The following is a 13,068-nucleotide window of genomic DNA, read 5'->3' as shown; positions in this document are numbered from 1 at the left end:
CAGCTGCCCTTGCCGATCCGTCTCTGGGAATCCAAAGACAGCGTGACATCCAGGACAAGTTCATGTGATTTTCTGCAGAGGGTCCTGGGGAGGCGGGTGGGGACGGCATGGGTCAGGGCTCAGAGGCTGGGCAGAAGTGGGGGCAGGTGAACAGCAGTCCCAGGACCCCAGAACACAGGCTCCCTCTCCATCAGAATCCCCTGGGGGACGCACGGGGACGGAGGTGCAGACTCCAGGGCCCTAGAACGTCAAGTCAGCAAGCCTAGGCTTGGGCCCGGGGACCTGGATTCCAACAGCCTGGCTGGTCAGGTGCCAGTGGACCGTGGCCCACTCTTCTAGAAACCGGGAGGTCCTGTCTGGACCAGGTGTTAGGAGACATAGGCTCCTGTCCCACCTGAAACCTTCTCTGGCCTCTCACAGCCCTGGGGATTGCAGGGCACCTTGGAGATTACAGCCAAAGCTCCATTTTATAGTCGACAAAACTGAGGCCCAGAGAGGGCGTAGACAGTTCCCAGGGTCACACAGCTGGTGGGAGCAGGGTCCTGGGGTTTCCTCCCCAGGCAATGCAGTGAGGGGCCTTACGGGAGGCCAAGGAGGGGGGCAGATGGGGCGGGCTTGCTCTCTGACCCTCCCCTGCGGTGGCCAAGGAAGGTGGGAGGGGGCCCGGGTCTGAGCTGCCCCATCTCAGACACCAGGTGACACCGGTGGCCTCCGTGCTGCCCGGCTGCCCTGACAGTGCCCTCCTCTGCCCACAGTGCTGGGTGGCCCTGAGTCCCGTGGCGTCCTCCGCAAGATGAGCGACCTGCTGGAGCTGATGGTGAAGCGCATGGACACGCTGGCCAGGCTGGAGAACAGCAGCGGGCTGCACCCGGAGGCCGGCGACCCCCACGCGGCTGCCCACAGGTGAGGGCCGCGGGGGCACTGTGCCGGCTGTGCTGGGTGGAGGCCCAGCCTCAGGCCACTCTCAGAGCTGGCCGGGCCTGCTGGTCACCCGCTTTTTGTTAATCTGGGGAAAACAAAGAATGAAAAAAGAAAAACCAAGCCCCTGCACGACCTGAGGAGGTCACGGCTCCCGGGACCCGAGGGGAGCACCAACGGAGTCGTGTCTGCCGCCCCTTAAATAAGTGAGACAGGAGGGGCCTAACTCCTCCTGGAGACAGGCGCTGAGCTCTTCCTGTCCACTCGGCCGGCCACACCCGGCCACACGCACACGCAGCCACACGCACACACCCGGCCACACACACACACCCGGCCACACACACACCCGGCGTGTGAACGCACAGAACTCTTTGGGCCAGTTGTACCCACACGGCGTGTCACAGGGAGTGTGGGGCTGGGCCTGAGGGCCTCAGGCCTGCCGGGTCCCCTCAGGTTCCCAGGGTCCCCGCAGGCTTCCCGGGTCCCCTCAGGCCGCCGGGTCCTTGCGGGATCTCCCCGTTTCTCCTGTTGTCCGAGGGGCGGTTTCGACTCTGTCCGAGCAGGTCCTGTGTGAGGGCCGGTGGCTTCGGGCCGTTGCTGAGTAGGACTCCGGGCCTCACTCACCCACGTCTTCCCTTGGCCAGGAGCCAGAGCCCAGGGACGTGTGCTGCTCCGCCACCTGGAAGCCCCGGGGCGTGGAGTGCACGGGGCGCGTCTGGGTGGACGCCAGGCCATCACGGCCAGGGCCCAGCGTCCTCAGGTGTGGCTTCGGGCAGAGAGAAGGGCTGTGTGGCCCTGGCCGGCCTGCAGGGAGGGTGTGCTGGAGGGACCAGCTGGCAGGCTGGACACAGGGCACCTCGGTGGGACTGTGGCCACTTGGTCTGCCTGTGCTGGGCTGCTGGCCCAGGGCCGACCCTAGGCTAGCCTGGCCGACTGAGCAGTACCCTGGACACCCTGCCCGACACCAGGCCTTGTCACAGGTGACAGTTACTGCGACAGCGCCTACCTCCCTCGTGCCTGTCACCCCTACCACCGCGTCAATCGCGCACCCACCTGATGGAAGGCACAGAGAGGGCCAGGAACCCAGCCTCAGTGCACAGCCTCGAGGGGCCGCCTGGCTCTGCACCACCCTCTGCCCAGGGTGCCTGGTGGCCTCTCGCGTGCTGCGTGGTCAGCGTGGTTGGATTTCTCCCTTCTAGGCTTTTCCACGCTGGCTAGTTCACAGACAGAAGCCAGCCCCCGTTGGGGTTTTGGGGTTCAGGGATGCAGCGCTGACCCTGCCTTCCTGGGAGCGGGGGAGAGTGTAGGGCCCGCGCAGTGTCCTCTCTGACTTCACCCGCAGCAGGCTGGGCCTCTTGGGCCGCACAGCTGGGTGCCGGGTCCCGGGGAGGCTGTTTCAGCTCCCAGAACTGCTGTCTGCAGAGCAGAGGAGCGAGGTGTGGGGCGACAGCGGGGCGAGGCCCCTCACGCGTGACGGGCCCTGCAGAGCCCTGTCCCCACTCCTCGGGGGCAGGTGGGCACTCACCAAGGAGAGAAATAAATGAGATCGTTTCAGCTGCTGATCTGTGCTCGAAAGCGCGGGAGAACGGTTGGGTGGGAAAGCGGCTGCTCAAACAGGTTAGTTGGTGACAGTCGAGCTGATCTCTAATGGGAGGGAGGAGAGCGCATGAAGTGCAAAGGCCCTGGGGTGGGAGCACTCTTGGCCTGTTGGGGGAGGAAGCACAGGGAAGGCCAAGGTGGCAGAGGACGGGCGGGACGCAGAGCCAGGGTGTGCTGTAAGGCACGGCCCCAAGAGCTGTGGGGAGCTGCTGGATTTATTTTAAAATGATATCACATTACTGCTGCGTGAAACATGGATTGGCCAGGTGCCAGAGGGGAGCAGAGGGGCCAGTGGGAGCGATGGGAGATGGGCAGAGTGTCAGGGTCGTCCTGGCTGCCCACCCTGCCCGGCGGCTCCGCCCTTCTCCCTCCCCTCATCTCTCCACTCTCCCGCCCCCTGTGCCACGGCCCCTGGCCACAGGTGTCTGCCCCGGTTGGCCCCTGCTGGGCATCCTGTGGGCATCCGAGCTGAGGGTCCTGCTCTGGGGCTGGAGGTCCCCCGTCCCCTGCGCTGCCCTTCGTCTCCTCCAGGGAGGGAGGGTGCCTCCAGGCTGGGGGAGCGCGTGCCACCTCCTACTCCGTCCTGGGGAAGAGCCGCCATCCATCATGCCCAGGGGGGCCCATCGACCCGCAGGCAGAGCCGTGAATCCAGGGACACTGCGGCTTCAGGACTGGGGACGCGGGTGTCAGGGCCTGCGGGAGGCCGCTGTCCCTCTGTCCCTCTCCCGGTGCACAGACACGCCCTCCCCCAGCCCTCCCCAGGTCAACCCCAGGTGGGATTCTGCGGAAGCACCCCCTGATTCCGCCAGCTCTCACCCGCACCCAGACCCTCTGCCTGGGAATTACCGTGGCTCATGAAGAACTTCGCTGTCCTCCTCTGCCCTCCGGGAGCCTCTGGGCTGCCCCTGCCCCGTGGCTGGCCTGTCCTGGGGAGGGAAGACGTGATCAGGTTAGGGTTTGCTGCAACAGCATTGTATTGTGTTTCTAAAGCCCCAAGTAACGGTCTCTGAATTTTTCCAAAGGGCTTCCGCGCAGCGCAAAGCCCGCTGAGCTCGGAGGCTGGCTGCGCCCAAGGTCATCTGTAATTGTTGAATGTCCACCGGGTGCAGCGTCCAGGCAGGGACTCGGGAGGGTGAGGGGACCCAGGGAGCTCAGACCCCCAGCCTTGCACTCATCCCTGACCCCCTCCTGAACACCTGTATCCAGTCCGTCAGACTAGCCCAGAGTGCCCCCTCCCTCCCCTCCCAGCCGCTCCCACCTCAGCAGCCAGCGAGATCGTTTTAGAAGGTCACGTCCACCAGAAGGACCCCAGCTCTTACCTGAGTGACAGGAGAAGCTGCAGGGGCAGTGGCCAGAGGAGGGAGTGGCTCATGCCTGGCCTCATGTCTCTCTGGCTCTGCCTGGGGCATGATGGTCTCCTGCTGGCCACAGGACCTTTGTGCTGGCCCCTCGGTGTGGAATGCTCTTTCCCGGGTCTCCTTCTTCCCGTTCTTAAGCCTCCCGTAAGGCCTTCCCGACCAGGTCCTATTTAAAATGTGCCCTTCCTCTCCCCGTCACCATCTCGATCGCTGTCTTCGTGTTCACTTGTGTGTTGTCTGTCCCCCCTGGAACGTGTGCTGTGTGAGGACAGGCCTGTCCCTTCTGTTTTCCCAGCTGCAGGAGGGAGGGCCGGCCAAGGGGAGATGGAAGGGAGGGGTGCTCCTGGCCAGCTGGGCCTCGGTTTCCCGTCCTGTGCCCAGGGAGGGAGGGCGGGCTGCAATGCGTTGTTGCCAAGCCCAGTTGAGCAGCTCCGCCCCAGGGGGGCCCAGGGGCCGCTGGGCAGCAGAGGGGTGCAGAGGCCCGGCTTCACCCTGGGGAGGATCTGAGCTCTGGAGACGGCGTCGTGGACATCGTGGTCACTGTGCCTGGGCAGGGTGTCAGACCCTGAGCGGCAGTGGACATGCCTGTGGTCGGGGGGAAAGCTGGGACTTAACTGTGACGACAGAGACGAGCGGGTTGTCACGAGGTGGGCTGGCACCGCGCGTGGAGTCCAGTACAAATGACCTGCAGAAGAGGCGGCGGGCGGGGGCCGTCCAGTTCTCTTTCCAAATTGGAAAAAAAACCCACAGTTAATTAAAAACGCCAATTCCTGACCCTGTGTGTGTGGCAGCCATGTGGGTAGACGGAGTGGACAGGGCTGCCTGGCCGGAGCAACCAGCCTCCCTGGAGGTCTGTGTGTCCCCCGTGGGGACAGGGACCTTCCCCTGTCTGGACAGCATGGGACGGACTCAGTTTCAAGAGGTCTCGTTTCTCTCAGCCCCGGTGCTGGTCCAGCTCCTGGATGTGCCCCTGGCTGTCGAGGGGCATCGGGAGCCCACGGTGCTGCAGGCCTGGGGTGCGGCCACCCCACGGGGAGGCCGTGGGGAGAGGGGTTCACAGGGCAGCCGTGGCCCTCGGCAGGGAGGACCGGGGGAAGGTTCCGCAGGCCCCGGGCGAGGGAGACAGGTCCCAGTGAGCTTTGTCCAGCGGTCAGGAGAGGAGCCTGGGGAGCTGCCAAGCCTCGACCAAGGCCATGGCCAAGGTGGACACTGAGGGCAGGGTAGCCAGGCCCTGGACCCAGGCCCCCGCTCTTGGCCTCCCGGGCCACCTCCAGCTGTGCAGGAGCGGCAGGAGGAGGGCGACTGGACGGTGGCCCAGAGTCCTGAGCAATGACGGCGCCGTTGCCCGTGGTGACCACAGAGCTCCTGGTGCTAAGTGGCGCCCGGGTGGAGGGGCACCCAGGTGTCCTGCAGAAGGTCAGGGCCTGGGGTGGGTCAGGATGGAGGTGGACCATGGGATCAGGGGGCCCGACACCCTGGCTTTGCTGCGCCAGCAGGTCACCCATCCTGTTCCCAAGTAATGACACCACACACAGCCAGGCTCCCCCTCTGTCCCTGTCTTTTTTTTGGTTGGTTGGTTGAGGATTGAACCCAGGGGTGCTTAACCACTGAGTCACATCCCCGCCCCCCTTTTTTAATTAATTTTTTTTTTTTAATTTGGTGACAAGGTTTCGCTAAGTTAGAGCCTTGCTAAGTTGCCGAGGCTGGCCTCTAACTTGGGATCCTCCCACCTCAGCCTCCCAAGTTGCTGGGATTACAGGTGTTCACCACCGCATCCAGCTATCCCTGTTCGTTGTGTGTGTGAGTGTGTGTGTGTGTGTGTGTGAGTGTGTGAGAGTGTGAGAGTGTGTGTGTGTGAGTGTGAGTGATGCACGCTGATGTATTTATTTTGGAGCAGAAGCAAGGAGCCTGCTCTCACTGGGGAGGGCTGCAGGCCCCGCCTTCTGCTCAGAGCCCTGGTCACTCCCTGTGCATCCACAGGCTCTGGGTGGGGCTTGGGGCTGGGGGCTGAGGCAGGGACGAGCTGGGATGGTGTCCGGCATCCCATGCAGGGCGGGAGAGAGGCAGAGAACATGTCTCCCGCCGTGTGCTGTTCCCGCGGTGCGTGTCTGTGTCTCTCGCGGTGTGTCTGTGGGCATCTCGTGTCTGTGGGTCTTGGTGTCCTAGGAGGAAAGTGATCCATTTGGTAATAAAATAACTCCCAGCAGCTCGCCAGCCAGCCGCGGGGAAATCAATACCCCCGTTAATTGAAAGCAACCCCCATAAATCACGGGAGGGATGCGAAATTAACACTCCCTTGGAAGCGCGTGGATTGCTCCTGGAGCCAAGGGTCTGGCCTGGAATTGGCGACCGTGTTGTGGGGCTGGGCAGAGACCGGTGAAGGGGACTCGTGGGGGTGGGCAGAGAGACCGGTGAAGGGGACTCGTGGGGCTGGGCAGAGGGAGTTGGGGACCAGAGCCGGTGGCCTGAGGAGGCGGAGGAGTGGAGCCTCTGGGGCCCACAGGAGGCTGCCCTGTCTGGTGCCTGGGCAGTTCCTAGCAGCCAGCTGCACCAGGGTCACCTCAGGATTGGGGGGCAGTGACCCGAGGCCTGGCTTGGCCCCCTTTTACTTCCTGATGCCTGGTGCTTCGTGGGTGTGCGGAAAACACACGCTCCCTGGTCCCACGCTCAGGTGCCCCGAAAGAGGCAGGGCTCACCCAGGGCACCAGCGTCCGAGTCCCTGCTGGCCCCTGCTCGCTGTGTGGCCTTGGGAAAGCCCCAGTATCAGCTCTGGGCCGCTGTCAGTGCCGAGCTGTGAAGTGGGGGTTGGCTGGCCTGGCTCAGAGTTCCATCCTGGGCCCCAGGGCCCTGGGCAGGTTCCTGGGGACAGGTGCCATGAGAGGGCACTGTGAGGACTTGGAGGACTCGGAGGGGAGGCCCCTCCTGGCAGGGCAGGTGGACCTCCCGGGAGGGCCCCTGTTAGCCTTGGGAGTAGCCGCTGTCCCCACTTCTGCGTCCCCACCCGGCTCTGGCCAGGTCAGGCTCCTTCACTGGGAGAGAGGCGGCCTCGGGTCTCCCCCAGCCTGTGCCACACACGGGGCAGCTGTGGGCCCCCCTGGGGGTGCGTTCTGGATTCCAGTGGACTTTGCCACGGAGCCGGCTGAAGTAACAAAAATACCAACCAACGATGACGATAGCTGGCCACGGCTCAGCCACCTCCCTGGGCTCTGCCCAGTCCTCACCAGCAGCCCAGTGAGGAGGAGCCAGTCCAGGGCTGCAGTTCAGAGAGGAGACCTGGTCACGGAGCCTGAGCCGGGCCTGCAACTCCCGGGCTGCCCACTGGTGCTGAGAGCTGGGCCCGTGGTTCTGAGCAGCGTCTCCCAGGGGCTGAGCGGGGCCCTAACTAGCAAGCAGGGCCCTGGGTGGTGGCCCCTCCCCACTGGCCTGGCCTGGGCTCTGCTCACGCGGCTGTGCCAGAAGCCCACCGTCCAGGCTCAGCGGGGTGGAGGACCTTCCTCCCAACACTCACAGCAGAAGACAAAGGGAGAGAAATGAAAACACTCCACACATAGTAGGACTGCAGGCTCAACCGAGGGACATCTGCGCCAGGTGGAGGAAGACTGGGGTGCGTTCGACAGTGGGGGTAAGGCCGAGGGTGCTGTCCCCAAGTCCTTCAGCCTGAGCAGACAGATTTTAGGTTTGTGCCCTGGAAACGGGACAGGGTGGTTGTTGCCAAGGAGACACCTTCTGCCAGAACAGTGTCAGCCTTCGTCACCTGTCATGAGGATGGTCCCACCTGAGGGGGGGGGGTTGCTAGCCCAGCTGGGTGCTCTGTCCAGGTCCTGGTGCTGATGTCTGGTCCCCACGCCCACTTGAGTGTCCACCCGTCCTGCGTGAGATGGTGTTTCCCTGCCTGTCTGTCCTCAAGCCCACGTCCTGCCCCTCCTGCCGCCGTGTGGGGGATTGGAAGGGACTTCCTCATGTTCCTCTGGGCTCCGACTGTCTCCCTTCCTGAGGACCAGGACCGGAGGCCCCTTGTTTCTGCTTGTAGATGAGTGCGGAGTCCAGGCCTTAAGGGAGGCCTACCCCGGGCCTCCCCAAGAGGATCCCCTCCACCGGCTGCAGCCACAGTGCCCATCTCAGCACTGGGCTGGCTGGGCAGCTGGGGACCCGGCCGTCTGATGAGAACCCGATTCTCCCCGAGCCACTGGTGCCACCTTGCCCCACCTCGGGGTCCTCGGGGACATTAGGGGGTTCCTGAGGCTGTCGCCAGCACTGAAGGTGACGACCCGCGGGAGGGTTTGGTGTTGTATCGGCATCGTCTTGGCCGGGACGCTTTCTCTTGTCCTCGCAGGGAGAGCCCTGTCCACCCGCTGCAGTGTGGCTTCAGGGTCTTCCCCCATCAATAAGACGGGGAACCCTGTGAGTCTCCTGGGGCTGCTGTCAATCGGCGCTGCAGAGCCGGGGACTTAGGTGGCAGAAACTCGTTGCCTTGGGGTCTGGAGTCAGGGTCAGGTCGGGGGCGGCAGCTGCGTGGTGAGGCCTCAGCTCCTGCCCGTCTCTGGCACCTGCTTTCTCCTCTGCCCGAGGCAGCAGAAGCCCTTCTTCCCCGGGTCCCTCCCCGTGAGGGTCCCTCCCACGAGGACCCAGGCGTACTGACCAGGGCCAACCGACTCCAGGAGGACCTCAGATCACACCTCCACCATCCTGCTTCCAAGTCAAGTCTCATTCTGAGGTCCTGGGGTCAGGACTGCAGCCTGTGAATTCTGAAGGGGGTTGCAATTCAACCCGCAGCAAAAACTGTATTTTTGGACTGTGTGGGTTTACAGCCAAGATATCCACGTTACACATGAAAACATTTCCTTCGATCTACAAGGTTCCCCCTCCCTGATTTTTAAAAAGAATTTCAAACATTTTCATGGGCATCAAAAGCTGTGCCCGGGCCGTGCTGGAGTGATCAGCCTGGTGCCCCTGGGGGCTGCTGTCCCTGGTGGGCACATTTGCTGGGGCCACCAGCGTCACGCTGCACTGTCTCCCAGGCAGCCCCTGTCCTCCCTCCCATCGAGGCTCCCCAGCTCCGAGATCCACTGTGCTTTGAGGCCCTGAGACCTCTCCTTTTATTGTGTGTAGAAAGGTCTCTCAGGGCAAGGAGCCTAATTATTTATTATTTGAAAATAGAATACAGGCGGTGGACACGCCTGTCATTCCAACAGTTCTGGAGGCTGAGGCAGGAGGACCTCAAGTTCAAGGCCAGCCTCAGCACCTTAGAGAGGTCCTAAGCAGCTTAATAAAAGAATTAGAAAGCTGGGGATGTGGCTCAGTGGTCAAGCACCCCTGGGGGGTTCAATCCCTGGTACCAAAAAAAAAAAAGTGCTTTGCAGATGCTAAGTCCATTACAATGATAGGGACACAAGTCATTCCGTTCCGAGCCAGCTGGACTCGCTAAACCAGACAGATGCCACCTGTATTATTTAAAGCCTGTGTTAGCGATATGTTTTATGCAAAAAACGCTTATTGTAGGAAATCTGCTGAATCTCCCCAAGAGTTAAGTGCTGTGCTCTGTGGTTGGGTCTTTGGTATTTCCTCTTGGGAATGGGGTGACTGCTGCAAATGGGGAGCAGAAGTGTATCAAGCACTTATTGAGCACCTCCTGTATGCTGCACTCCTGATATTCAGTCCCATGCCCTTTCTCCTAGCCCCTGCTCTTTCCAATCAATCTCCCGATGATGCAGAGCGTCGCTGACCGGGGCCTGAAAATCAAGGGCATCCTTTGATTTCTTTGTCCCCCATAAGAGCAGCAGACGAGCTGGACATTAGCAGAGGGCGCAGGTCGGGAGAAGACCCTGCGCTCAGCTGGGGCGACCGGGAGGCCCGGGCTCCCTTTGTAGCAGCTTGAAAACTGCTTTGGCCCCGTTCTGCAGATGGCGACTGTGTTAGTGGCCCAAGGTTGCCCTCAAAAGTGACCCCCGAGGCGGCCGTTGAAAACAAGAGCGTCCTCTCCCGGCTCTGGGTCTGGCCGTCTGAATTCAAGCTGTTCCTCCGCGGCTCGAGGGAGGGTCCTGCCTCGCCCTGTGTGGCCGCGGGTGGTCACGGGCGGCCTGCAGTCTCTGGCTGTGTGGTGGCCTGGCCTCCTGTGTCCTCACGTGGGCTTCTTTTAAGGACTGTGGGCACTGAGCTGAGGACCTCGCCTGACCTGATGGCATCTGCAGAAACCCTATTTCCGAACGGGGTCCCATTCTGAAGTTCCAGGTGAGCGTGAACTGGGCGGACGCTCGCCAGCCGACAGTGGTGGACCCTGGGCGCGTGGTCCACACTGGGCGGAGCCAAGCTGCTCACTGTCACGAAGCCGAGTCCTGCCTGGAGGTCTCAGGGCCCCCTCTAGGGCTCGGCAGCCACCCAGCCACGTCCTGTAGCTCCCGAAGACCTTGACTCCTGGCGGGGGTGAGGAGCCCCAGGGAGAGGGGCTTCAGGAAGGTGGGGGAGAGGTGGGTGGTCTGATCCACGTGCCAGATGGCCTGGCAGGAGCCCCTCTTGGTCAGCAAGCCTGACCTGAAGCTGTACAGCTTCCCAGTCTCCCTCACCGAGGCCCTCTCCCTTCATGTTGATTCTGCTTGGAGGAACACCTTCCTGTCCCCTGGGTCAGTGTGGACAGAGTCCCACAGACTATTTGGAGTTCATTTGAGAACCCCATGGACACCAGTCAGTGTGTTCCTGCTCTAGTGACTGTGCGTCCTCGGCAGGAGGGTAGCATCCCCAAAGGGTGAACATTGGCTCTACAGGGGCCCGGCAGTCCTGGGCAGCCCAGTGGACTGTGGGCTCTGTGGGGCTGCAGTACAAACTCACGTGGCCAATGTTACTGGTGAGGAGAAGGAAAAAATGTCTGAAAAAACTCCTTGGGAAGGTGATAATGTAAAAAGTGTGAGCCACCCCTCTCTAACCCAAATCCCCTTGCCACACTTCAGTCACAGTAGTGACAGTCACATCACTGACATGCCTGTGGACTTCACACTGATGCTGCTGTTCTGTGTGCTTTACACCAGTTTCCTCATTCAGTTCTCACAATGGCCTTGTGAGGTAGCCACCAGTATCATCTCCATCTTAAACAAAAGTGCTGAGCACAGAGAGGCTAAGTGACTGGCTTCGGGTCACACAGCTCCCAAGAGGTTGAACTTCATCCCATCTCCCTGTGTATTATAAACTGAGGACCAGCTGGCTGTTCTCTTCCCAGTCGCATCCATTGAGGATTTGGAGATCAGTGAGAAATAGTTCCTCTTGCTCCTGCCTCTGGACATTTTGCACATGGGAAACACCTGTCTCTCGTCTCCTCTCATTTTCATTGGTAATCTTCTAGATGGCTCTCAGTTCTCCAACAGGATTTGCTGATGCCCTGATACTACAAATTGACTTTATTTGCAAATAGGGTCTGTGCCGATGTCGTAAATGAAGATAAGGTCCTACTGGATCAGGGCAGGTCCTAGTTCAATTGCTGGATTGGAAGAAGAGGAAATATGGACAGAGACGGGGTGACGTAGCCCAAACCAGGGGCCACAGGGAGCTAAGAGAGGCAGAAGCTGCTCCCGCGGCCCCGGAAGCAGCCAGCACTTTGCCTTCCGACGTCCGGCCTCAGAGCTGTCTTGTGCCGGGTTGTTCCAAGCCCCACTTGGCCACAGCAGCCACAGGAAACCAACCAAAGCAGTGCCAATTTCACTTCACTTTAATTATTTATTTTTGTTCGGTGCTGAGGATGGAACCCGGGGCCCCACCGTGCTAAGCAGCGCTCTGAGCTACACCCCCAGCCCCAAAGTGGCCACTTGCCATTTAAGATTTTTGTTTGTTGCTGAAGCTGGCATTGGGGTGCCAAACTGAACTGTGAGGGGCGGGCTGGAGTGTGCGTGTGCGTGTGCGTGTGTGTGTGTCCGCGCATGCGCACGTGTGTGTCTGGGGGGCTCCTTCCCTTCCTGTCATCCATCCATTGTCCCTTCCTCTGCCTCTGTCCCCGCCAGCCCCCTCACTAGTTGTCCTTGGTAGATGGGCCACAGATGGTAGAAGTGAGGAGGAAGATGACACAGGAGGCCAGTTGGCCACCGAGGGTCACTGCTGCGCCTTCTCTCACAGGTCCCCCTGCTCAGAAGAGAGGGGGAGACAGGCTGTGTAGACCCAATCAGAGACCAGGTCGGAAAAACCCTCCCTGCGGTTCCCACTAGATATGGCCAGGAAGGCCCCGGACCCTGGCTAGGGACAAACAGAACCTAAACAGGAGGGGGTGACATCGCAGAGCCAGAGGGTGACAGAGACCTGGTGTGTGGAAAGGGAACAGCCCCAGGGCTGTCCTCGCAGGAGAAGACAAGGCCCGTGGGCTCCTCTCAGGAAGGGTTCGCAATAGACAAAACAGCACAGGATGTCCAGGAGCTCCAGCCGAGCGGCCAGCAAGACAAGGAGGTGAACTCGGCATTGGGGTGCGGCGGAGGGCGTGGCAGGGGGGCACTCCACCCTTTAGGATGCCAGGGTCCACTCTGGGATGGTCACTGGAGTCGAGCAGCCGGGAGGCCCTGGGCTGCCGCGGGTGGAATTTATCTTGGTGCCGTGCCAAGGGAGGGGACAGAGCCGGGCAGCTGGCTGGGCCTGTGTCACCTGGGGCGCGTTGGGTGCCCCTGCTCGGGCTCTTGGCAGGGGCTCCTCTCTGCTCAGGCCCAGGCAGGCCTCTGGGACACCTGCAGCGCCCTCGGCCACCTGTGGACGTGGCTTTCCTGTGATGGCGCTGTTCGCATTGCCTTGGTGGCCGCTGGGTGGCCGCGGCCCCATCCACCTGGCCTCCCCATCCACCTGGGCTCCCCATCCACGTGGCCTCGGTTCTCACCGCCCTGGGTCCGGGCTGAGGCAGGGCTTGGGTGCCCCGAGGGCCGACGCTCCTACCTTAGCTGAGTGGCCCAGGCCCCGGGAGGCCGGCCAGGCCGGTCCTGCGGCTCACCCCGCCTCTCCTGCCCAGGCTGCCCTCTGGAGCCGGCCTCATGGAGCGGATCCAGGCCATCGCCCAGAACGTGTCGGACATCGCGGTGAAGGTGGACCAGATCCTGCGCCACAGCCTGCTCCTGCACAGCAAGGGTGGGTGTCGGGTGTTCACCACGCACCGGGGCTGCGCGTGGGGTGCTCGGGAGGCCTGACCCCTCCCCTGAGCTCACCTGGCTCCTGGGTCCTGCCGGGCTCTCAGCAAGAT

General features: G+C 61.9%; 1 protein-coding gene across 1 annotated transcript in view; it reads left to right on the top strand.

Moving 5' to 3' along the window:
• Positions 1-13,068, top strand: part of Mgat5b (alpha-1,6-mannosylglycoprotein 6-beta-N-acetylglucosaminyltransferase B) — a 56,929-nt gene that overhangs the window by 11,203 nt on the left and 32,658 nt on the right. The window contains exons 3-4 of the mRNA XM_048796659.1: positions 756-903; positions 12,841-12,956. Coding sequence (XP_048652616.1) covers positions 756-903; positions 12,841-12,956 — 264 coding nt within the window. The remainder of the gene's footprint in view (positions 1-755; positions 904-12,840; positions 12,957-13,068) is intronic.

The sequence above is a fragment of the Marmota marmota genome, unplaced genomic scaffold (assembly GCF_001458135.2).
Source record: "Marmota marmota marmota unplaced genomic scaffold, marMar, whole genome shotgun sequence".
In the NCBI taxonomy this organism is placed as follows: Eukaryota; Metazoa; Chordata; class Mammalia; order Rodentia; family Sciuridae; genus Marmota; species Marmota marmota.
Note: the sequence above shows the minus strand (reverse complement) of the source record. Positions and strands in the feature narration are given on the sequence as shown.